Raw genomic sequence first — 24,925 nt, forward strand, 5'->3', positions numbered from 1 at the left:
GGGGTGGCAGATCAAAATGTGCAATAAGTTTGTACCTTTTTATTACATCTATAATACCATTTAGCATTGATTTAAATCAGCATCCAAATGCCGACCATATACTGTACATTTTGTGTAATCTGTAGAATGAGTCCCACAGCAAAGACATTATTTCAGACACTTCAGTGGTTGATGGACACCACGTAATGTTACCAATCACATCTGTGATTTTCCATTTTTGACAAGCCATAACACACACAATGAAAATGACCCATCACTCCACTAACAGTAAATCCTACACCCCCTTAAAACAGGCAGATATAAATAAGTAGTAATGTAGACTGTACTTGATGGAAATTTCTAAACATGTAAATATAAGCAATTAAATACACATTTTCAAGTTTCAGTACAGATTTGGAATGGATTTTGGTCTTATTGTTTTTAAGGATGCAAATGTTGTGACGGCTTTTAATTTAAAGACAAAATGTTCTTTTTTCCGGTCTTATTCTTGGTAACGTAACATTTTGACCCACCTAAACATATCAGTCTGTCCCGTGACTTCCGCAATTTGATTCCTCATTGGGACTCCGCCCCCTCCTACGGCAGGTGTTCCAACAGGTGGATGAAACATTGATGTGGAGGTTTTGCAGCAGTATAATGACGCTGCACTACAATCCAACACAGTAACAGCAGGGCAGCTATCCACCCCCAATGATTAAAAAAATCCTGGAAGAAAATGTGAAACAAATGTGAAGCTTGGTCATATGAAGCCTAAATGTACAATAATCATTCGGTAATTAACTCTCCATATTGATGATTAGACCTGGAAATCAATATGTAGCCTAAATAAACCTCAGCTCTATAAAGTCTCCTTTATTTATATTAAAAGGTAACATTTTAACTAAAGTTCTAAATAATTTGTAACATAATGGTTTTAAAAAGAAAACAAACCACCCGAGACAACAAACATTTTAGTCTAGAGTATTGCAGAGTAACAGTACACACAATTTGCACATTTAAATGTTTTTCCACTGTCTCTCACAGACACCGTCACCAAACAATACACTGACAAACAAAATACAAAGGAGACATTATTATGAATTATTCATCCACTATTTCTGTTCAGTGTATCTGATCTGTTCCCGGACCATACACTGATGTTCACAGAGCAAGTCCAGTGCTGTACCACATATTGGAGTGTAAACACACCCCAGTATGAGAAATAGTCTGTTTATGCACATGTACAATCAGGCGTTTGACGGCTTTTTTTATCCTCCCCGTCTCTGACTTTCTTGTGAGGATCATGGCTTGGTTCTTCTCCATGTCTGGGTAGACCACCAAACACAGTTTTTTGCACAGATGAGTCATTTTAAATGGACAAGTCAGAGACAAAATTTTACAATTTAAGATGGTGGTTGTATGTTAAAATGAGTTTCTTGTTGTATTTGTCTTAAATGTGTTTATTATAAATGCGTAATTATGTAAAACTACTGTATGTTTTAGTTAGTGCTGACAAATGTAGCTAATCATAACATCTGTGTATATGAACCTTATAACACCTGCGTTTAACAATGCAGTTCTCTTGAATGTGTACAGATGCATTTCAGAGTTTAAACATGATTTTTTTACTGCTTAAACGGAACTGAGAGAGGTCCAAACATCAAACAGAACTTGTGGGAATTCCTCCTTATATATTAATATCATTATCATCTTACCTTACCAATAGTAAAAGCAAAACAGTGTGGCCTGTTTTTCAAGGTGATTTCCAAGAAATATGTAGGGAAACCAGTCAGCATGATTTCTAATACTACAAACCACAGGTTCGGAGTAGAGGGAAAAGATGAGCAGGAAGGCCCAGAACAACAGAAAGATCGCTGGCCATATCGGCTTCACCTGGAGGATGAGGGACAGCATTGTGAGGCCTCAAATAACCTTTGTCAAAACCAATTTGTTTTGCTTCTGACTTTACCTTAATGGGCTGATACATGTCAGGCTGTTTGATGCGCAGCACAATCTGCCCAACAACAGTGACGCAATAGAAAAGGTAGTTGATAAAAACGAAATAATTAGTTAGGGGGGAAATGTCCCTTGTGCAAAACATCAGTAGAATGGAGATTAACTGAATGTGATGAGTGGAGATGAAGGTTATCAAATTAGCACGAGGAGAGGACAGAGGGAGCACCAACGATGAATAGTAAATGTTCAAAATACGACTCATAGTGAGAAACAAAGATGGGATAGGAGTGCAGTGTCTGACATAATTCATGGCCAGCAGACGTGGGAGCTGGCCTTCCCTCACGCCAGCAAAAAATAGCCTGAAAGACAGAAGCAAACACGGTTAGGTCTTGGGAGCAGAGCCAGCTGGTGCTTGCATGTGCAGCTTTAGCAAACACACCGTTCAGGTGATTCTGGAGGCGCCACTGCAGAAACCGACTGCAGGGTGAAAAAAAGAACTAAACCAGGAATATAATAGGATCAGCACTTTTTGCTGATTTGCTGTTCTTACCAGAGTAAAATAAAATGTCCAGAGAAAAGTGAATTATCCAAATAAATGCTTTTCCTACAATCCTACAACCTGAAAATTTGCTTGAAAGACAGAAGGGGGAGAGTGGGGGGCAGACAAACTGACCGTGACTACGTGAAGAGAGAAGCATTGCCCCCTCTGAATGTGGAATGTGGTACAGACATGGGCATGATCCATGACATTACACCTAACAGTTTCTTTCCAAATGTCTGGGAGAAATATTAGGAGTAGAGATAGAGACGAGGAGGAGACAACAGGTTGAAACACGTTAGATTCTCCACACGGTTACTGCACATTCAGAGTCTTTTTACGCAACAGTGCCACAGTGTTGGAGGCTAGGAGCTCCTGCTCTTCCTCATAGCTTTGACGTAGCCCAGGTTTGCAAACACAAACAAAGGTGACCACAGGGATAGAGATGAAGATTGCACAACATTATGGTGTGTGATGTGAACACACATTACTAAACTTTTGGGTCAATGTTGAAACATGAGGATTTGTTCTCAAAAAAGTATTTTCTAAATGTAAGCGGATGGATTTCAGATACAGCTTGAGGATTTTGTGACAGCCCTCATCTGCACTTTGTCACTGCATCAAGTATCATTTGATTTTTGCAGATGACACTAAAAACAAACTTGTTCCTGTCAATGAAGACTTTCCAGACTTCAAGAAGTAAATCAATGAATCCATCAAAACATTATTTATATCGCACTTTTCAAAACTGTAATATAAGATATCTGCTACTACATTTTAATTAGTCAGAATATTTGATAAGTATCTTAGTGTAAGATATCTGTAATTACATTTTGACCATTTAGAATGTCCCATTGACTTAAATGGGAAAATTAATTTAGGATATCTACAATTCAATTCTGACTATCCGTAATGTGAATCCCAGATATATTTAATTACATTATGACTAGTCAACATTTACATTACAGATATCTTTAATGGCATTTTGATCATAATTTCATTTAACAATATCTTGAATTTGGCACATTTACAGGATACTGTATCTTTATTATGAGTTGGATGTCTCAAATTAAGATATTACTAGTCAAAATTCAGTCACACTTAAATTGTGACTATTTAAAATGCAGTTATTGATATCTAAAACTTCTTTGCAGAAAGACCAGAGCTATCAGTGTCTCAAAGACATGTTTTTGCTCCAATCAGCAATAGTGCCAGGTACAGGTAAAGACAACAACAGCCCTGTGCTCAACGCAGCAGGGGGCACCAAACACAACATACACTATTTTTTCTAAGCTCCTAAAACATCTTATGATTATTCCATGTTACACCTATATAAGTTTACATTACAATTAATTCTGGGTATGACTGATTTACATACAAAGGTTTGGTGTTTTTTATCTGTTCTGTTTTAAGAATGCCTTAAAACATCTTGTTGTTGACTGCACTCAACAGGTTTAGATATAGTCCTCAATTTTAACTAATGTGTCAGATCACACTAAAGTCTAGATGAAACTCCTACACAGAGTAATATATGAGGTGACTAAATTATATTAAAAAAGAAGAAGAGAGCATATTGTGAAGCATGGCTTTCTCAAAAACACTTTCCCCTCATTTAAGTCTTATGTCTTAATACAATCGGATTCAGAAAGCGTGCTTGAGAAGCCAAAGTGTGATGTTTAACAAGAAATAAGAGACGAGACCTCTTCAAACAGCTAAACGCTATTCAACTGAAATAACACTTTGGCTGAACTTCTCCCAACTGACACAGATGGAAGCACACTGACAATGCTCCACTTTAAAAGGGCCACATGTCAGAAGGATTTGGAGCCACTGCCCTAAGGCACAAACAGATGTTGAAAAAGACCAAACACTGTACATTTGGACAGTATAATTGATTATGATGAGAGACAAAAGCTTGCCAGCAGTGAAGATATCTTGGACACATGTATCCTAGCACACACTGTAGCAGTTTACCCATGTCAGCGAGACTGAGAACAGCGGGACAAAAATATCATGTTAGTGTTTTAGGGTGATATAAGAAGACAGGAAAATGGAGCTCAAGCCAATTCCTTGTTAATATACATCATGTCTCAGAATTTCTAGTCAATTTTACGCCTATATAACAAAGTCAGGGTATCAACAACTTGACTAACTTGATAAATAAAAAACTAGAAATAAATAAAAAATAAGAAGAAAACCTGCAGAAATCCACAAAATAATTTAAATGATCGACATTTCTCACACCAGGCTGTCCGTTTCTCCATCCTCTTTAAATTGTACTCTGGTAAGTGCTTGCTAATGTACACATTAGGAGGGGCACAAACACCTACGCTGCCCATAATGGGACGTAGATGCAATCCAACCTTCAGTGCCCGGTACATTTTAAATGTATTTGTTTTTAACTCTAAGCCTCCAGAGTGTTACACAGGTCCAAATTTTCACTTAGGCATTAATGCGGATGAACAATTGAAGACCTCTGAAAAGTAGATCTTGAATTCACTAAGCCTGAAGCTATCTTTCAAAGTGCACTTCACTATGCTGAGTAAGATTTGTAACTGATGCACTGACCTCAACAGATTTAATCTTCAGTTTTATTTCGTCACTCACTCAGGCAGACAGCTGCCAGCAGAAGAAGCCCACTCTCTCGGGGTAGGGAGGAGGGGAATAGGGGTTGCAGGATGTAGTTAGAGAAGGTGAGAGCAATTATGGCCTTGTTAGTGGGGTAGATAACCAACACTGGAATCCACAGATGCAGAAACCCACACACAGCAGCAATACACCAGCAAGCACAGCATAGTGTAAAAATAGCAGCCATTCTTACAGTAAAACCTATACTAATTAGGAAAGAAATGAAGGATATTAGTTAACTAGATTATGGTAATGTAGATGTTAAAGATGAAAGAAATGAGTGGGATCAATGACATTCTGGTATACTGGGAACATAAGACAAAATTAGGAAAGGCTTTAATATTATGGTAAGCATGTGATTAATTAAAAACAAGCAAATAATTCTCTCTCTTGCCAGTTTCCACTGTATTAAATTAGTATATTTATTCTGGGCATAGAAAACAAACTCTACACTTGAATAACAGAATCTGCTTAGCTGCCCTTTTCCTCATCAGCAATAATAACATGAAATAGTATCTAGCATATATCTATACATATCTATATCTATATCTATATCTATATCTATATCTATATCTATATATATATATATATATATATATATATATATATATATATATATATATATATATATATATATCTAGCTGGATTTATTAAATATTGTGATGGTATTGTTAAATTATTACTTCACTTTGTTCTGAAAGTAACTATATAAATACAGTTTATTACTACATGTAGTACACTGAATTGGAATGCATTTTTTGCCAATGCTGTAGTTTCTGAATGTATTCAGAACTTTTTGGGGGGGCTTAAATTTTGTAGATTCACAGTTTGTCTGTGACACATCTAATGATTAAATTAAATATTCTGCAAATCTATAAAAAAAAACAATACTTACAAAAGTAATTAGATCCTTTGCAAAGAGTCACAAAATTCAAAGTTTTTAAACCCTGGAAGCCTTAGTCTTCCCAAGATAGTCAGACAAACTGCTTTTCTTCTCACCCAGCTACTCCTACAAAGATGTCTTACACATAGGAGTAGTCTCCCCCTGACTTGGGGATGGTCACACCTAATTCTAAATAGCAGAGGGCCCCAATGGCTGATGACTCCAGTAGTGGCCAAAATTACAATGGCTACACCAACTGGCATTGTCCAGGACCCCTTTAGCACTCACAAATATTCCCAATCCAATGATGTTGCCTGAGTGAGTGAAGCAGACAGAAACACATTAAGAACGGATCATTAAGGGACAGATGGTTGAGTTAAAATTTTTTATTCAAATGAAAATTATTCAATAATATAAATGCGATAAACTACATCAACCATCTTATGTGCTGTATAAAGATATTAAGAAGATTTACACAAGATGGGTCTGTCCATTAAATGCTTGTTCACAGAGTGCCACAGCAGAATGCAGACTTTAGAGGAAAAGTGACAATTTTCACTCATGTGATGCCTCATTTCCTGGGATGCTCATGGTTTTTCTAATACAGAATGAAACACACTAAGAAAAAATGCTTTAAATTAAGTTAGGCAGTAAACCTGTCAGCAGAGGTAAATTAATGCTAATCCAATCTGCTCTATGGGTCAAACATTCCCCATTGGGTTCTAACCCACATCTGGGCTTCCAATACGTGTCTCCTCTGCGGGGGCAGGATCAGAGTGGTTGCCCAGGGTGGTACTGGCCACCCACCAAAACCTGATGAGTTTGATCAGGTGTCACTCCTGGCCAGAGTGATAAGGTGGGGGGACCTGCTGTAGAATGTTTAGCACAAGGAGAACTGAGCAAATCTGAGGCTTTAACAAACCATGAAATTTTAAATAGAGAATTTTTAAATTAACTTTATTTACACTTAACTTGAAAACTTCAGTCTCAAAAACTGGTGGACATCTGTTACTGGGAATGCTTTTTATTGACTTTGTCTCTGCAAATGTGGTAGAGGGGAAGGAACTGAGGAGGTTAACAGTGACACTTGACAATAAAACAGAATGTGTATGATGCTGGGGCTGCAGTGAGCGCTCAGCAACTGACAGAAAGACTAAATTTAGAAACGTTTATAAGGTAGAGATTTCAGTCCGTAGTGGTCAGCCATTTAATGAGTTTGTTGAAATGTAAAACTGGACCTCATTACTTCAAATATTTGCACTGAATCCAAAGCCAAACAAAACCTATGAATTTTTGTTGTTATACTATGAAATTTAATACTTTTTTTTTTTTTTTTTTACCAGACTACCAGTGCATTTGTTAAGAGCAATAAATACTACTACTATAAAGCACTGGTGATACATACAATAATCAGCTGATATATGAAATACATTCTTTATGCAGTTTTCTTCAAATACAGTTGATGTTGTTTAACTAGAGGAATCTTCTATTAGTATAGTTTATATGGAGGAAATGGAGCATGGGTGAACTCACACTATAATGCCATAGGCTCTGACCAGGCCACTTTGTTTTTTAGAGCTACCGCAGAGCTTCCTCCTGCATCTTTCTCCACATCTGACTGGTTTCAAAGGTCATCCTGATGACCGATATCTTACCTGGTTCATGTAATGAGGCATAAATAAAAGAAAAAAAGGCAATATTATCTTATAATTGCTAACTAAACAGCTATGCAAATCTGTTTGCTGATTTATCACAAACATTCCTTCAACCTACAAAAAATGCTGATGGCAGTAGTTTCCACCTATTCAGTGGGCTACAGTAGTACTAAAATTAGAAACAACATCCAAGCATTAATTATTCAGAGAGCAGGAGCATGAAGACCCTAGTGTTAAACTGAATTTTGCCTGCTAGGACCTGCATCCAACCTAGACAGAACACTTTTTGACGTCAGCCAAGATGAGAGAATAAAATTACACTGCCAAGTATATGTAACAGTGTTCCTGTCTACAGTAACAGACAATGCAAACCTTGGCACCTGCAAAATGATTTTTTCTCTTCTAGGCTATTAGATGAGTTTGGGTCAGACCGCTTTTATTCTAAACCATTTTAGAATAACACTGTAGTATTAAATCTCCGAAATGACAGTAATGAGACACTAATCCAGAAAAACCTCATCAAAGACGCTATTTACCAAGTCTAATGCAACGTAATTCTAAAAGTTATTTGAGACTTGAAATAATTTATCACGACCAATGAACTTAACAACTTTGCCTTAAACATTATTTTATTGTCTGGTACTTGTCTGAGACTGAGCCTATGAATTGGGAACTAACTCATCAGCACCAGCCTAACATCTACTGTGTCACTGAATAAATCTTTAAAAACAGAATTTCTAAAAGGTGCTAACCCATCTCTTCAGCCATTGCGCTGAGCAGAAAAACCTCGGACTGAAGGCCAATCAGTGCATCAGTTATTTATTTTTTCCAATTAAAAGATTCTTTATATGGCACAAGTCAAAAATGTTGACAAATTGGCTGTTAATCTAAATACTACTGAAGATTAAATTTCACAATTTATTTAATCATTTCATTTAGGTATGATGTGCACTTGTAGAAAACTACACATTTAGGAAATGTCTGCAGCAACACATTTAAATCCTCTTCTGGCCCAGTTTAGCATCTGCCGCCAACCTCTGCAACTCCTACGATATATGCAGTGTGTGCATGTTACACATATGGCCAGACAGTGCATGTTTGTGCACCTACACTCATATCATGTCATAATGCTAATGCTCCATGTGTGTATAGACTAAGAGGCACAGAACAAACGGGTGTGTTATTAGACTTCAGCTAGGCTCATACTGGTATAACGTCATATTGAGCAGGATTACTGTCTGTGTTTTGAAGAGCATATTTAAGTGCTTCTGTAGTGTCTGCATTTATTCTGACAGTTGCACTTGTATACTGCATCACTGTGAATGGTAGTGGCCTGTTGACTAATTTTTGTTATTTCTGACAGGTCTGTTGGAAGCCTTGTATCTGAGATAATGGGGTACAAGGCTCCTGGTATGAGAGGGAATTCATTATCTCAGAACACATTTAATCAGTAAACCCTGCCAGTTGTTCATCTATTGCTCAGCTAAAAATGATAGCATTATTATAAGAGCTATGGCTTTCACCTTTGGGTGACATCTACTGGACAAATTTGATCCTAACATCCACCGTTGCAACTGACTTAAACAACACTGCTCCTCTCATTTAGAGCTACTCCTTAAGTTTTAGAACAATTTACATTCCAATCCCCAAAACTTGCATCTACATGGAGATCATTACAGTGTCTTTATTTGCATGGTTCAAACATACAGAAACAAACTATCAAAGGTATGAAGAAGAGTCTCCCAAATACACTGTACATAACCCACTGTGTTACCTTCTGCTGACCCTCTTGTATTGAGAAGAGTGTTTTGTCAGTATTTTAGCGTCGGCATGGAATGTGTGTTTAATAAGGCAGAGCTCCTTTTGGACTCATGTCTTGTTGTTTTTTTAGAATAGCAGGAAAACAAATACAAACATGAAAAACCAGTGGTGAGATATTTGACAAAATCTAAATAAGCCATTGTCACAGCATCAATACACTGTGTACAGGTGACAGTTCACGCCTGCCCAAACAGGATTCTTCAGCAAATTCTCAAAAACAGACTGAAAAATCTGGTTTATCCCCTCTAAACATGTTCACCTCCAAAGTGCTACCACTGGTGGATTAAACCCAGACCTGACTGACTAAGGGCTCACACCAAAAGTCCAGCTTTTAATTGTGTATATTAAAAAAACAAAAACAGTCCACCCCTATTTTAACTGCCTTCCGAAATATGTGAGTGTATGCCTTTTGACAGATGGGCCACGTGTTTGCTTCACAGGCCGATGGTGTAGGATCGTCCTGCAGGGTTGTGGATGGCAGAGCAGGAGGGCTCGGTCACAGCCCATTCATACCACACTTTCTTCCCGTTGTTGCAGCGCCAGAATCGCACTGTAACATCATCGTCCCGAGTTACGGAGATGGGTTGCTATCGGGAAAAGGAGATAAAATAAATGGTGTGCCGTTTTTAACTTTAGGTTGTAAGGGTTTTATGATATGGTCAACTTACTTTGAGAGGGAACAGGATTGGGAACCAGGAGAACATTCCAGGTGAATGTGTGTCTGGTTTTATGCCTGAAACAAACATATATACGCAACATAAATTATTACACTTAATCTTAGCTGAACATGACTTTCTCTTTATGAGACTGACTTACTGAGTGTGACATCTTTGTACAGTGTCGTCTCAAAGTAGCCAGCAAAACCATGCAGCACAGAGTTACAATCCACTGAGAATCTGAGGCACTGATACCGATTGTTGTTCATATCTGAAACAAAAGAGGAGCAGAGGTGAAAGTATTAAAAGTATAGTAAGATGCATCTCGTACCAGGGTATAGTGTGCCAGTTGTTTGGTGACAACAAGTTACATGTGTTTTCTTCTACCTGTGGTTGGGTGTTTGAAGGTGAAGCAAGGTTTGGGATCTGCCAACTGGTGAAAGTTGTGTAGGCGTACTACATAGGGGGTTTCAAAATGGCTCTCGGGATCCTTGTCCCGTTCCCTACACCCTCTTACTTCATTGTAAAGCTTGGAAGAGGACAGAGGAGCCACAAAGGATGTGTAGGAACAGGGGATGCTGACTCCGTCATCTGAAAATGACATAAGATGAAGAAAGATTGAGGAAAAGAAAGTGATTTTAGATGCAAGTAAGCTTGGGATGTAATGGAGGATAAAGTTTGGTATGAACAGTGACTCTGCAACTACTCTACCCCCAGTTTTATTTAAAAGGCAAGTATGAGTAAACCACAACAGTAGAGTACCTTTGAGAAAGTGCTGTGCTCCATCTAAGCACTCAGGAGAAAGTTCATTGTCACCAAATGATCCAAGCAGCTCACTCACAATGATGTCAGCTTTCTCAGGTGCTGCCCACTCACGCATGTCACATGACACCACTGTCACCTGATCACCCCACTCCTCAAAGCGCCAATTCTCTAGCCTGTACAGTTAAAAAAAAGGGGGTTCAGGCAATCATTATCCTGAATATTCAACACTGACATTTTTCCAGTGTTGACATATTGAGATAATAAGTTTCTACTCACGTGACAACGGCATTGGGATTTTTCTCCACAGCATATACCCTCAGCTTCCTGTCTGCCTGTCGGGCAGCACGCAGGGAAGCATTGACCAAGGGACCCCTTCCTGCTCCTAAAACCATCAACACCCTGTGTCAAAGAGACAAGACCATTGTTGACCACACTGTTTTAGTATTTTTCTCACCGCTGAAAAGGTTTCTTTTCCAAAGTTAAGTGTAAAATGTAACTTTTTCTAACAATAGGGTAGATTTTCGCGGTACTTTATAACAGGAGGACATTGTTGGCTGACAATTTTAAGGTATGCAAGACACTGAAAGTGCTTTCAAAACCACAACAATTTCAAAACAGCCACTGTTTTTTGAGAGATTTGTGTACAAATACTTACTGAACATTGGTTTCTTTCTGTTGCTCTGGAACCCTGTCAAGTAGACACTTATATACAGCCTGTAGACAAATCAGCAAAGCAAATGTATTCAATCTGTTGCAAACTCTTACATTCCAAATACAATTTTTTCTTAAGACTGCTATAAAATACAAATCTGATCTGTAAATAAAGGCAACAATGAATACAAATTAAATGTATACCATGTAACTTGACGTTTTATGTGGACATTTGTGGTCTTGAATGTTTGCTATGCAGTCTGCATGGCTATAAAGTTGTAGATTACTCTCACGTCATGAAATAAGTACAGGTCCTATGTAGCTCAACAGGCAGAGCATATCATAAAATCTGCTAGAGGTACTGGTCAACTAAGACTAAGAATGTTTCGGGTGCACTCTGGGATTTTTCCAATCTAGGTAAAATTTGTATTGTGCTTTCTAGTGGTTAATGAATCTTTACTCTACGACTTTTCGATACTGTGTGTGATGGTCTCACCTGTTGGTACTGTGAATATTTAACAGGATCCTTTTCAAACACTTCATATGTCTGAGACTCCAGGTTGTCCATGAGGGGCTGATGGAAGGAAAAAAATGTATAAACATAAAAAAGTCATGATCAAAAAGATGTAAAGAAATTATAAAGCCCTTTCATACCTGTAAGGGAGACTGCAGGTAGTCTTCATAGCCTTTGGCAAACAGCTCATAGGCATTGGGTGCCGGACGGTTCTGGTTGAGGTATTCCAGGTACTGCAGGTAGGATCGGAAGTCCTTCTCAGTGTGCCGACTGGCACCTGTGAAGATGAATTGGGCCTCCAACTATGGAAAGAAATGTTGTGTTTTTTTTTTAAATCAACAATATTTCTACATTTGGCTGGGGATTCATTTCTTTCAAACAAAATGACTTAATGACATGATTATTGTTTTATACCTTGAAAAGACGGAAGATTATTCGCTGATGGGCTTTTGACAAAACAGGGAAACCCTTCTTATTAGTTAGGAAGATGCTGGTGGGAAGTATGGCTGCTTTGATAGGCTCCCCAAGCCACTTATCTATCACTGCGTCTGATGGCATGTCTGCTCCAACTTCAATAGCTTAAGGAACCCAAAAAAGTACAGAAGTAAACAACTATAACAACAACTTCCTTTATGCACTGGCTTTCCCCCAGGTGGCTGTTAGACAGTGTGGTTTCTCACCGAGACAGATCCTCTTGTTGTAATCACAAAGGGTTCTAAATGAGTGCCACCTAGAAGAACAGAGGCAAATTAACAAAGTAGTCACGGATTTAAAGGAAATCAATGACAACTGCTTTAGTATTCAGACAGCACTTGACTGCTCAGGAAGTGGACTGGCATAAAACTAACCAGCTCCAGGTCTTCTCATCAACACTTGTGTCATCAATGCAAGTGGTTGGTTCGTTCTCAATCAGATCTTCCCGCATGTCCTCTGATGCCATAAGAGGCACACGTATCCAGAACTAATCACAAACAGAGGACAACAACATTAGCTCATGATTTTGGCTGCCTGTCTGACTTCTCTGGTATCTAAAAGCAATTGATGTGCATGTTGAGTTTTTTTAAATGCTGCGCGTCTTACATTTGAGGTGTGATGTCCGGTGTGGATGTGGTTTAGCAGCAGGCGGGCTAGATTGGCATTACGAGGGCCATTCAACGGGATCATGAAAACAGGGAGACCCAGGTAGGCTGAGAAGTTCAGCTCTTGTGCCAGAGCCTGGAGTGAAACACATGAAAATGAGGACAAGGATTCAGAAGAGGAGTTAGGAAACAAAGTTCATTCATGCCACAAGATCTTGAGATTAAAAGGAAAAATTAAAACACATTCAACGTCAAAAGTCTACAATGAACAATGAAAAATGTCCATGTGGAGGGACTCACAGCTTCTGAGTTTCTGCGTTCTGTCTCGATTTCTGAATCTGCATCAATCCATGGAGAGAGCTTCCCAACAACAAGGGTATTCCAATCTACACAAAACATAATGGAGAATTAAGAAAAAGCATTATTTGACAGTGCAATTTCTTTGCAATCTTTCACTTCATTTAAGAATGTGTTAGTGCTGACTGGCACGGGCAGAACATTAAAAATCACAATACAAAAATGCTGTGCACACAAACAACACCAAGAATATATTTTTAATATACCTATATTTGCATCTTGAGCTATACCAATCAACTATTGTCTTTTATGTAGTCATTACATTTCATTTAAGAGTAATAAATTCAGACATTTAACCTGTCAAACTTGACCAGAAAATTCAGCTATATTGTATTTTACAAATATATTAATGTTATCAGTAATGTTTGTACGTTCACGTGCTAAACTACGATTTCACATAAAATACAACATACTGAACATGATAAAGGGAAGTTAATATCAGTACTTCGATTAGTTAAATTTGACTAATTTGTCAAGAGCAAAACAACGATCAACATTTTTTTTGGTCCAATTTCTGCCGGGCTTGGACTGCACAGCTTGGGATGGGAATGGGCTGTTGCCCCACTTCGCCGGGACCGGGGATCGAACAACTAACCCTGTGGTCCGTGGACGAGTTCCTTTATCAGCTGAGCTACGCCACCACGTGCACGTTTACATTTGATTTATAACTATAATTTTATTCCTGTATAACGTTACAGAATTGCGTTGAAAACTTAAGGTGGCAAAGTTAGAGTGGACCGTAGAGACAACTGACCTCTTCCACACAACAGCAGGTCTGACCGGGTCTGAGCACCGGGTCGGGATTTAGCAGGATCCAACTCAAACTCCCTCTTGAATCTCGGGTGGAACAGAGGCATGCATAAGAAGTCAAACCTGGACGCCAAAGAAAGAAAGCACATGATTATAATTTATACAATTTTATAATGTCATCGAAAAGTGAAACACAAGCCTGTTTATTTAGGTACGTCCATCCTAGTCACAGTACGGTAACACAATAACATATAGGAGCAGAATAAACACTGCACATCTTTAATAAGCATCGTTATGATTGGGCACGTGCTGGTAATTCACCGGCTAGCTTAGCAAGCATCACGCGCTGCCATTATGCTAGCAAAGGAGCGCGTCCGCCTTGCAAACTCACTTCTGCTAGAAAAAGAACAACTAAAGTGCAGCACTGTCCTCACCCGAGTTTGGCGACCGCGGCTAGCGTGTCGGCTACCTCCGGCACACAATTCAAATCTCTCCCGCAAGACACCCTGCCTCCCGTACTGGCGGACGCCATGACTGTAGCCAACTGAATGGATAGAATGGATCCATCTCATTGCTCTGCCTTTCAGGGAAACTGGCGCCATCTTGGATCTGCAATGGCGTGCACACTCATACGGGTAGCCATGTGATTGAGATCCAAAATGGCAGTTGTATGGCTCGCACCGTCTCGCAAGCATTTCTCGTAGATTACCGCGATAACCATACATCTAAGGTTGTTGTTCAGTCCAACATTTTATGATTTGTCTTTCAGTAGAAATAATTTGCAGGTCAAATACATTTTTACTGTAAAGTATACTGTAAGAGTAACAGTCATATAAATTGTTATTGTTATATATTATATTTTGAAAATTGCCATTTCATCTGATAAATTACTTATTCTTATTAATACTTATCATTATTATATTTGTTGTTGTATGTGAGGTCTTTAGACCACATTTATAATATAGCTATCACATTGTTTTGTATAGCCAAAAAAACAACTACTCTTCCCTTTGACCATAAACTGAAAATGATGTGGAAGGTGCGTATGGACTTGTTCAAAAGTAGCAAGGGTGACGGACTCACTCAGCAAAACATATAACGTTTGCATAAAGTGGCTTCTCTGGATATCCGATTCACAGCATGGAGGATGAAATATTGCATATGTCAACTCTATTGCTTTCTTGGACACAGGTTTGTGTGTGCTTGTCTTTTTTCTATTGGCAAGGTGTCATATTTTGGAGGCCTATAAAAGGATAAGACATAGTTCTTTGGAATAGACAGTGAATGAGAGAGTGAAAGGTGTCTTTTATTTTGTATTTTTTTGCCTTTTTGGCCGGATGGGCTCTGATTTAATTGTGCTTGAGGAATACTTTTGCATGCTGGTTTAATTTCAAATTTCTTAGTAAGAATTATTTCTGTTTTTATTATGGCTTTACAAGATGTTTGCAGTTTGAGTAACACTGAGTGGTTTTCTGCTTCATCTTTAGAAGATACAGCACACCAAAGGACAGATTTTTACAATTTTGGATTGAGGACACTAAAGAAATCTGAAAGAAATAGTGGTGTCCCACTTCATTTTTTCTTACCAACTCCATCAGACTCTCTTTTCAGCCACAGACCCACATTTCCTTTCTCCCCAGTCAACCATTCAGTGACAGTTCGCAGACCTTTCCCTCTGTCACATGGAACAACAACCCTTGGCTTCATCTTCCAAGGTGGGGTCATTGCAGCTGCAGACACACGTGCCAGTGCTGGGGGACTTGTTGCCTGCCCGGGTGTTCATAAGATTACCGCTATTCACTCTCATTTGGTAGTCACCTCCTCTGGTAGTGGTGCCGACTGCATGTTGTGGGAGCGAATTCTGACCAGAGAGATCAGACTCTACCAATTACGGCACAGACAGCACTTGTCAATACGTGGCACTGCCAAGCTCCTCTCATTTATGCTGCACCCCTTCAAAGGGACTGATGTGTGTGTGGCTCTCACACTCTGTGGCTGGGATAAAGAAGCAGGTAATACTGTCTTTTCAAAGAAGTCAGATATCTCCTCAGCTGATATCAGTAGCCAAACCGTTACTGCAAAGACATCTTCTGTATCCACTAACAGTGGCCCGAAGCTGATATATGTGTGTAGCGATGGCGCTCGACTGCAAGGTGACATTATTTCTGTCGGGTCAGGTTCTCCCTATGCTTATGGGGTCCTGGATGGAGGGCTGAGATGGAGCCTGACTAAAGATGAGGCCATCTCCTTGGCGAGAGAAGCTGTGTTCAGAGCAACTCACAGAGACGCCTACTCAGGAAACAATGTTGACCTCTTTCATATCACAGCCCAGGGATGGAAACAAAGAGAGAGGGAGGACCTAAAAGAGGAATATTATAGAGACATGAAGAGAAGGGAAAATCAAGTGAACGAAAGAAAAAGTGACAAAACTGAATGATCATAGATGTAGCAAAGCATTTATGTGGGGGATAAGGGGTTGTGTTTGTTTGTAATTAATGTATTAATAAGATTTTATATATGATATAGTTAATTACAAATGCATATGTACATCAGAGCAGCAGTCCTCCGCAGAGACATGGGGCGCTGTGCACCATTGCCGCCAGTGTTGGCTGTAAATAAACGTTCCCATCCTGAGGCAGCGGAAGTTGCTTGCTCATTAGACACTTTCAAAGATGGCTCTTGCTAGTGTGTTAAACAGTGATTGTGCGGATTTTTCAATTGATAGTTGTCAGCCTTTTGCGTATGATTGTGGACCCGGACAGAGGGCTGCAGGGTTTGAGGCGACGCCGATAGACGGCCTCAATTTTTCAGTTAAAAACCCGCTGTGTCCATCGGACGAGGATGGCGTCGAGAGGAAGATAGAGTTTCTGCACGGAACCACCACCTTAGCATTTAAAGTAAGTCACCGAGTAGCTAATTGAAGCTCGCTTCGACCGCACAACTTGCTTAGTTGTCAAACTAATCGTTTGATAAATAATTTAAACATAGGGACTTATGTCTAGAAATCTGCCTTATGAACGGTTGCACGCTAACGTTAGCATTAGCTTGGGCAGAAAACGCTTTATCATTGCAGATATTGACACAGTCATTGATGATAAGTTGTCTTTGATATTTCTGATCTACAACCCCAACCCTCAAAAAAAGTTGGGACGATGTGTAAAACGTAAAGTAGAATTCATTCAATCAACCCATATTTAATTCTCAATAGAAAATAAACAACATATCAGATGTTGAAACCGTGACATTTTACTATTTCATGGAAAATATTGGTTTAATTTTAATTTGGTGGCAGCAATACACCTCAAAAAAAGGAAACAAAAGGTTGGAAAAGTAATTGCTGCCAAAAAGAAAACAAATGATCGAGCATTTCACAACTAAGTAGGTAAAATGGCAACAGGTCAGTAACATGACTGAGCCTCTCGACTGTAAAAATGGGCAGAGGTTCACCAATTTGTGACAAACTTCATCTAAAAATTGTAGAACAATTTCAGAAAAATGTTCCTCAATGAAAAATTGTGAAAGCTTTGAAGATCCTATCATCTACAATATATAACATCATCAAAGGCTTCAGATAAGAAAGAGGAATCTCTGTTCACAAGGGACAAGGCTGAAGGTTAAAACTGGATGCATGTGATCTTTAGGCCCTCAGGTGGCACTGCATTAAAAACAGACATGATTCTCTCCTGGACATCACTGCATTGGCTCAGGAACCCTTCCAGAAAGCACTGTCTGTGGACACAGTTCACTGTGTAATCCACAAATGTAAGTTAAAGCTGTATCATGCAAAGAAGAAGCCATATCTGAACACGATCCAGATTAACCTAAATTTGAAATTCTTCTTGGAAACCATGGACGCTGTTTCCTGTGGACCGAAAAGGAGAGGGACCATAGAGCTCGTTATCGGCGGACAGTTCAAAATGAGCAGAGCATGGAACTGAAGGGAACAGTAGTTCTACAACAAGCCCCACATTTTATGTTTTTTTTTTTTTTTTAAGTCATTCATAAACGGTGTTGCCTTTTGTTTATGCTGTTAAGTCATTTCTCATTACAATAATGAAAAAATAACTTAAGTTAGTATTTGACATTATGTATTAGCACATCAGTAGATGCTCTCTCTGTAGTCTGAAATAAAAACTAAATATAGTGACAAGTGTCTAAGAGTCTTACGTTTTTGTGTAAATTAGCAATATTCATGTTGGTAAAGAGAGCTGGAATATTATAGCACAGTTGGTGTTACCATTTCTCTCAATGTTAAGTCACAGTGTATTGTAAGACTGTATAAAACAGCAGAACACCTGAGGACTTCACAGTTAATCATATTTTATGATGTTAAATATTCTAATATTGTAATAATTTTATCTTGTTGAAAGGATTGAGTTACTTCCTATATTGTGCTGATTTCGTGTTTGCGCATCCATCGAGGACAGATTCTCCTGTTGAAATAAAGGTTAAATAAATGAAAGAACACAATCAAAAATTCTTATTACTTAACGCAAATTTTGTCCTGTAATCCTTGAGGGTAGCAGGGGTGCTGCTTCAATGAAAATATCCCTCTGACTGACCAAATAAATTGTATTAATTTTAGCATTATACTGCTGCTGTGACTTTCAGTTCAGTTTTGGAGGTAGCAAAAGTCTTTCCTCTTACTCATCAGCTTACAGGCAAAGCTGAGCCACATATTCAATATCTCTTTCAGTAGTTGAGTCTCAGCACATTTCTGCCTTGTTTACAAAGAAGGGAATTTGACAGAAAACAGATATAACGTACTTTACTGTGTAACACAAAAATACCACTTGAAATTTTTGACAGCCTGGTCTGTTAATCTCTGCTCTGGCATAATGTATTGTAACACTTCTGTTGTCTCTTTTAGTTCCAGCATGGTGTTATTGTTGCAGTTGATTCCCGGGCCACGGCGGGTTCCTACATCGCCTCACAGACAGTGAAGAAGGTGATCGAGATCAACCCCTACCTGCTGGGTACCATGGCTGGAGGAGCTGCAGACTGTAGCTTCTGGGAGCGTCTGCTGGCCCGACAGTGCCGCATTTATGAGCTTCGCAACAAGGAGCGCATCTCTGTGGCAGCAGCCTCCAAGCTGCTTGCTAACATGGTGTACCAGTACAAGGGCATGGGACTCAGCATGGGAACCATGGTGTGTGGCTGGGACAAGAGAGGCCCAGGTAAATGCAAGACATAGCTATCTGTCCTATGTAATTATACATACTATTTACTTTATGTACCGATTTGAAATTTCTTCCTTGAAACATGGATTATTATATGATTATAGTACTACATCAATGGCTTTAGGTTTGTCCCTTCATTGTTCGGCACAGAGGAACATGTTCTGCATATCCTTCATGCTGCAACCCTCCCATTTTTAACCTGGGCTTGGGACCGGCACCAGGGTCGCCCTTGGTGTCTGGGTGGAGCCACACCTAGTGGGGTGGGATTCTGCATCCTAGCCTTATGCTCTACCACTGAGACAATTTTTTTTCTTATTAATATCAATCTCAAAATAGTTTTTCACTCATTTACCTTGCTCCAGCTGCTAAAAATTATGATTTTGAGTATGTGTTTGAGTTTCTGTTTTATGTAGTAGTAAAATGTGCCTTTAGGCTTTGGTGAGAAAATCCAGATGGGATTAACATTACAAGGGGATATGGGGGTTAAATACACCCTGAGGTTCCTGGTAATTTAGCTCACCTTTATGTACAGGACATGGTCTGAATTAGACCTGTGCATTTAGCGGGAGAAAGCTAAAAGCCTCCCTAGGCTAGAGTTGATGTGCAAGCAGGGATGCTGCATGGTGTGTGCTCCTCAGCCTTCACTAAATCAAATTGTAGTGCAATAAACTTACACTGATGTGCTTGGAAGGTGTCACACTGAATGACATCATGCAGTGCATTTGTATGTATTATGTAACCAGGTTATAGTTCACTTTCAACTATTAGCTGTTTTCATTTCTAAATAAGGGTTAAGAGAAAAGCTGTAGCTGAAAATCCTTTTGTTGAGCTACGTATTTGTTGGCAAAGAAGCCTATATGATGGTGTTTACATGTTGGCGTGTTTCCATCCTTTAGATTACAAAAAAAAATTTTGTCTTTCTCACAGAAGGTTTTCCAATATATTTTTATATTTGTAAAGCAGATCAGTATCTTTGGCATCTTAAGTTATTAACTACTTAACACATGTGTTTTACTTCACTCATTTCTTTCATGGCATTAGGCATCACTCAATATTACCTGAACTGTGGGGGATTGGTTAGCTTTTCAACTTATGGAAAATAAGGTCTTTTTTTTATAATGTAAGATTAGTAGTTGCGTATGGAGACCCCGTCCCATACTTAGCAAATAGTTTAAACACAGTTGGGCATGAGTTCTAGTGATATTTTGTGCTATTGAGCACAGGTCTATTAGTTCACGTAATCTTCCCAGGTGCTTGTGTTGTTTCAAAGAAGAATTAATGTACTTGTAATTTCTAGAAATACCCACTAGGTGATACTGTAGCCTCTCTTATGCTTTGCTACTGTTTGTACTGTAAGTTGTGGCTTTTGGATGCCACGCAATGTGAGGCCATACATCACAGAAGGTGTGCTTAAAGAGTCGGCCACAGTGACACAGTAATGGGAAATCGATGAGGCTAGGACTGCGGGCCAGCAGGAGCGTAGCAGTATGATGGACGTTGGGTCTCAGCCCCGGACAATTGGGTCGCTTGCATAATGCTCGTACACCCGCTGGGATCGATGCCGGCTTTGTCTGGAAAGTAGGGAGATCTGTGTGAACAATGATGGCCCACCACTACGCCAGCAAATGTAAATGACACATGTTAAATCCTGGGCAATCAATTGGGGAAATAATGATCCCTGTATAAGTTTAATGGGTATGGGAGCCTTGCCACGGGCCCCACAATGCCATTGATTGAATGGAGAGGTAAATGTCATGTAAATTAAATCAGTTGCGATTAAGCGGGAAGCTCATTAACTGGCTACAATCATGTCAAGAGCACTTATCCCTCTGATGGAGTGTTTTAAGCTTCATGCAAAACAAATCGAATAAAAGCCATGTTTAGGAGCATGACAAACATGGTTCTGTGTAATAACAGTCTGGTATCAATGATGCGTAACAGTTTTAAATTTGTTTAAAGTTGTCTGAGAAAACCTATAGCACCCACTGCTGCTCTGTGCAAGGTCATGAGTTGTCTGTAATAAAGATTATGATGAGTTGATATCATTAAATGATCTAGCACCATGACAGAACAGTCAAAACAAAAAGTATGATACGAGACTTAGTCAGAAAGGACTGATGTGGCAGTGGATTTTACAGCCACTCCCAAGAGTGTAACGTCATGGTTGTCTCTCCTGTTAAACTGCTCCTGCCATTTTTACATCCCTCATCCAGGGTTGAAATCTAGTGGTAAAGACAGATGACAGACAGACACTAACCTATTTTAATGCTGGCCACCCATCCTCAGCTACCTTCAAATGCTGTCAGTCCAGCTAGCTGCACAGGCAGCTGTTTAAAGGGGGGGAAAAAAACCTCTATGCACCTGTCATTTGATTGATGGTGTGGAAGGAGCTTCACTTGGCCGCCACTAGAGCAGTGCTCCACTATCCAGGCGTGCCTTCCGCTTTAATGTGGGTCCCATGAATTTCACCCCCATCACTGTTTGAGCAACAGAGACCATTGGGTAATGTTGCATTGGCCTCCACAAAGACCCCAGGTGTGTTCAAAAAGGAGTGGAAGTGGGAAGTGTTTCATAGTGCCACTCTGATTCTATACTTGGACCTCCTAAAGAGTCCTCATCCACCTCCGTCAACTGTGCTACTCAACACAAGAGGCTGCCTTTACAACTCTCTCTCCCTGCCTATTATGTTTTTAACGAGTCTGTTACAGTTTTCAGGAGGAACAGGCAGGTCTCAGAATGGCAAATTACCCCCGTACATAGGCAGGCACTGGATGATTATCATGGCAAGCTAACGACAGGCTGAGGAAGCTGCAATTTGCCAGTTGAAAGCAATGGTATGCTGCTTTTTTCAGAAAAGTAAGTGGCTCTCCATCCCTAATAGACTGTCACTAGTTTAGCTGAGGAACTCTGTGAGCGAGGATGTGCAATTTGAGGGCATTTTGAAGTGTTTTTTAATATGGGAGATGAGCGATAGCAATGGATATTAGATCATTTCATATGCATGTGTCTCTGTGTTTCTCTGTGCGAGTGTCATTTTCACAGGTTTTGCTTTGTGAAGCGCTGTGAAAAACATGCATTTTCGTAGGCTGTCTTTTTACCATCTGCAGGCTGGCTGTGGGCGAGCTTACAGGCTGGAGTTTTCACGGCACTCCAGGATCAGGCCCAACGAGTGTGTCATGGTGCAGAACAAAATGTCTCACACATGTTTGTGAAACAGGGTGTGGAGCAAGCTGTCCCTCACAGGTCCATCAGACCATTATGGGTCTGCAGTGCATGTGGAATTACATGTTTTTGTCAGTTTGGCATGGAATGTACTCCGTGTAATTTAAGCGTATGAAGGTGAAGGACGTGTCTGCAGGAGTATGTGTCGAAAGAGATGAATGTCCTCTGCCCGTCTGATGTCCACAGGATGTGAGCACACTGTTTTTCATCCTCACTCTTGAGCTGCAAGGTGCAGTTACCTGTGCAGCTTGGGTTGCGGGTCGATAGTTAATTTTTAGCGTGTTTGCAGGGATCAATAAGGCCCTAAGTGGGGCCCCTGGGCAGACAGCGATGTGGCCCGTGCCTCGTCAGCAGGTTCCGCGGCCGGCTTCATTTTACTTGAAGAGGATGCAGCTGTTCATATCTGCCAGCCTTACTTCACTTGGAGAGGTTGCAGCTGTTCATATTCTCTCTCTTGAGGACATGGCGTGTGTGCGCTTACAATTTTGTGTTTGTTTGTGAGAGCAGTGGTGTTAGATGTACACCGTCTCAGTTTTCCTGACAAAATGCAGCACCCGTGTCTAAGGATGTGAGGATGTATTTGCTCTGTTTACATTGTTTGTCCCTATCTGCCTTTGCCTTTCATTATTGACGTTACTTTTGTCCTTTGTCCTCAGGACTCTACTTTGTCGACTCAGAGGGGAACCGGGTGTGTGGTGACCTGTTTGCTGTGGGTTCGGGCTCCATGTACGCCTACGGTGTGATGGACAGTGGTCTTCGGCATGACCTGACTGTGGAGGAGGCCTGCGAGCTAGGTCGCCGCGCCATCTACCAGGCCACATACCGCGATGCCTACAGTGGAGGGCAGGTCAACCTGTACCATGTCCACAGTGAGGGCTGGACCAGGATTTCGCAGGATGATGTGCTCATGCTGCACCATCAGTACAAGGATCATGCATAGTGGTGAATAAAGGAGGTTAGGAGTTTGTTGTAGTATCCAGTGTTTAAGATGTTCTGAAATGTCAGTAGGGCTGACACGAATAAAAAGGACTCATCTGCTGATTGATTTCCACTTGTATCGCTTCTGTGACCCATTTTGACTTGTTGCTAGCTTAGAGCTTTATATTGTACATTTTTAACAATACCAGTGAGCTCCACACACCCGCACAGAGTATGATTTGAGGGTCTGTAGAGTGGGGGCCGATGACTCAAACATGCTTTAATACAGTGTGGGAGTAGTGTGGTACTTGCCCTACATGCATTTCATTTGGATCTCACCGTGGAAAACTACATCTTTCTCAATAAAACGTGTGATGTTCTTTTTTTCCAAGAGTGTGTTTATTTATTTTTTATTTAAAGAATATTGCTTTTACCTTTTTGGTCAAACATATAGCAGTGTCTCCTACTTCCTCTTGTCTTGTAGTTATTTTTCCACTATTTGTTTACATTTTAGTCATCTGTTCACCCAGCTGTTGGGATTTGGAGGTACATCCACTGTGTTTCGTCTCCTCTATATGTTCTGCAGTTATTAGCACCAAGTAGCACTGTCTAAATAGCACTGTTTAATTGCATACCGCCAGCCTCGGTAATTGTGCCTTCTGAGTTGTAACAGTGTGTTTTCTTCCCCTCATTGATACTGTTCCTTTCCTTCGCACATTGCACAAATACAACTTTTAATTGGAAGGGGAAATTTATTCTTTAATTCCTCCCTGACACACTTACCTTCTCAATGCGCAATGTTGTGTGCCACCCTGCCACGGTGTTTTACAATGTAATGACCTCAGCTAGCACTGTGCGCCCCTCCAGTGGTTTTTATAGTTGCGAGTAAACACTAATAAAGGCGATGGGGTAGACATCTGATGCAAGTGTGCTTTCAACCCCACCCCCCACCTCACACACACACACACACACACACACACACACACACACACACACACACACACACACACACACACACACACACACACACACACACACACACACACACACACACACACACACACACACTACTTTCACAGGTGACTAGTTAGCAGATGGAATAGAAGTGGGATTTCGATAAATGGTAATGAGCGGGTCTGGTCTGGGATGCTGCACTTGCTAAAGGAAGTGATTGAAATTGCTCCACGAATAGAAGCAGATACTCATGGAGTCTGTTACTGTGTCCCTGTAGATAGTTCAGTAAAAGTTGATAAGGTGTTCATTTGAGAAATTATTAAAAAAAAAAAAACTGTCCCCCAGCCGTGGGTTAAGGGGTTAAAAGAATACCCCCGTGACAGACACACACAAAATAGTTTGAGTCTTCCAGCACCATT

General features: G+C 40.0%; 4 protein-coding genes across 4 annotated transcripts; 2 read left to right on the forward strand and 2 right to left on the reverse strand.

Moving 5' to 3' along the window:
• Positions 1 to 544: 544 nt before the first annotated feature.
• Positions 545 to 8,407, reverse strand: slc7a8b (solute carrier family 7 member 8b). The gene is given in 15 exon segments (XM_067474658.1): positions 545 to 1,342; positions 1,690 to 1,785; positions 1,787 to 1,872; positions 1,949 to 2,099; positions 2,199 to 2,294; positions 2,609 to 2,712; positions 2,798 to 2,931; positions 3,322 to 3,376; positions 4,343 to 4,461; positions 5,081 to 5,235; positions 6,104 to 6,199; positions 6,201 to 6,242; positions 6,244 to 6,300; positions 7,518 to 7,602; positions 8,392 to 8,407. Coding segments are annotated over 15 exon segments (1,494 nt in total). The 3' UTR covers positions 545 to 1,140.
• Positions 8,408 to 9,308: 901 nt separating this feature from the next.
• Positions 9,309 to 14,824, reverse strand: prmt5 (protein arginine methyltransferase 5). The gene is made up of 16 exons (XM_067475113.1): positions 14,667 to 14,824; positions 14,237 to 14,355; positions 13,426 to 13,511; positions 13,127 to 13,261; positions 12,895 to 13,007; positions 12,727 to 12,776; positions 12,461 to 12,624; positions 12,187 to 12,348; positions 12,029 to 12,106; positions 11,537 to 11,595; positions 11,158 to 11,280; positions 10,879 to 11,054; positions 10,504 to 10,707; positions 10,277 to 10,387; positions 10,129 to 10,193; positions 9,309 to 10,047 (listed from the first exon to the last, which is right to left on the reverse strand). Exons 1-16 carry the CDS (start codon positions 14,762 to 14,764, stop codon positions 9,895 to 9,897), a joined length of 1,896 nt encoding a protein of 631 aa, XP_067331214.1. The 5' UTR covers positions 14,765 to 14,824; the 3' UTR covers positions 9,309 to 9,894.
• A 700-nt stretch (positions 14,825 to 15,524) lies between these two features.
• On the forward strand, positions 15,525 to 16,725 carry psmb11a (proteasome 20S subunit beta 11a). The gene has a single exon (XM_067475171.1). The coding sequence runs from the start codon at positions 15,659 to 15,661 to the stop codon at positions 16,667 to 16,669; it is 1,011 nt and encodes a 336-aa protein (XP_067331272.1). The 5' UTR covers positions 15,525 to 15,658; the 3' UTR covers positions 16,670 to 16,725.
• A 134-nt stretch (positions 16,726 to 16,859) lies between these two features.
• On the forward strand, positions 16,860 to 23,943 carry psmb5 (proteasome 20S subunit beta 5). The gene is made up of 3 exons (XM_067475172.1): positions 16,860 to 17,129; positions 19,103 to 19,409; positions 23,291 to 23,943. Exons 1-3 carry the CDS (start codon positions 16,905 to 16,907, stop codon positions 23,572 to 23,574), a joined length of 816 nt encoding a protein of 271 aa, XP_067331273.1. The 5' UTR covers positions 16,860 to 16,904; the 3' UTR covers positions 23,575 to 23,943.
• Positions 23,944 to 24,925: the final 982 nt, after the last annotated feature.

This window comes from Channa argus, chromosome 14 (genome assembly GCF_033026475.1).
Source record: "Channa argus isolate prfri chromosome 14, Channa argus male v1.0, whole genome shotgun sequence".
NCBI classification, from domain to species: domain Eukaryota; kingdom Metazoa; phylum Chordata; class Actinopteri; order Anabantiformes; family Channidae; genus Channa; species Channa argus.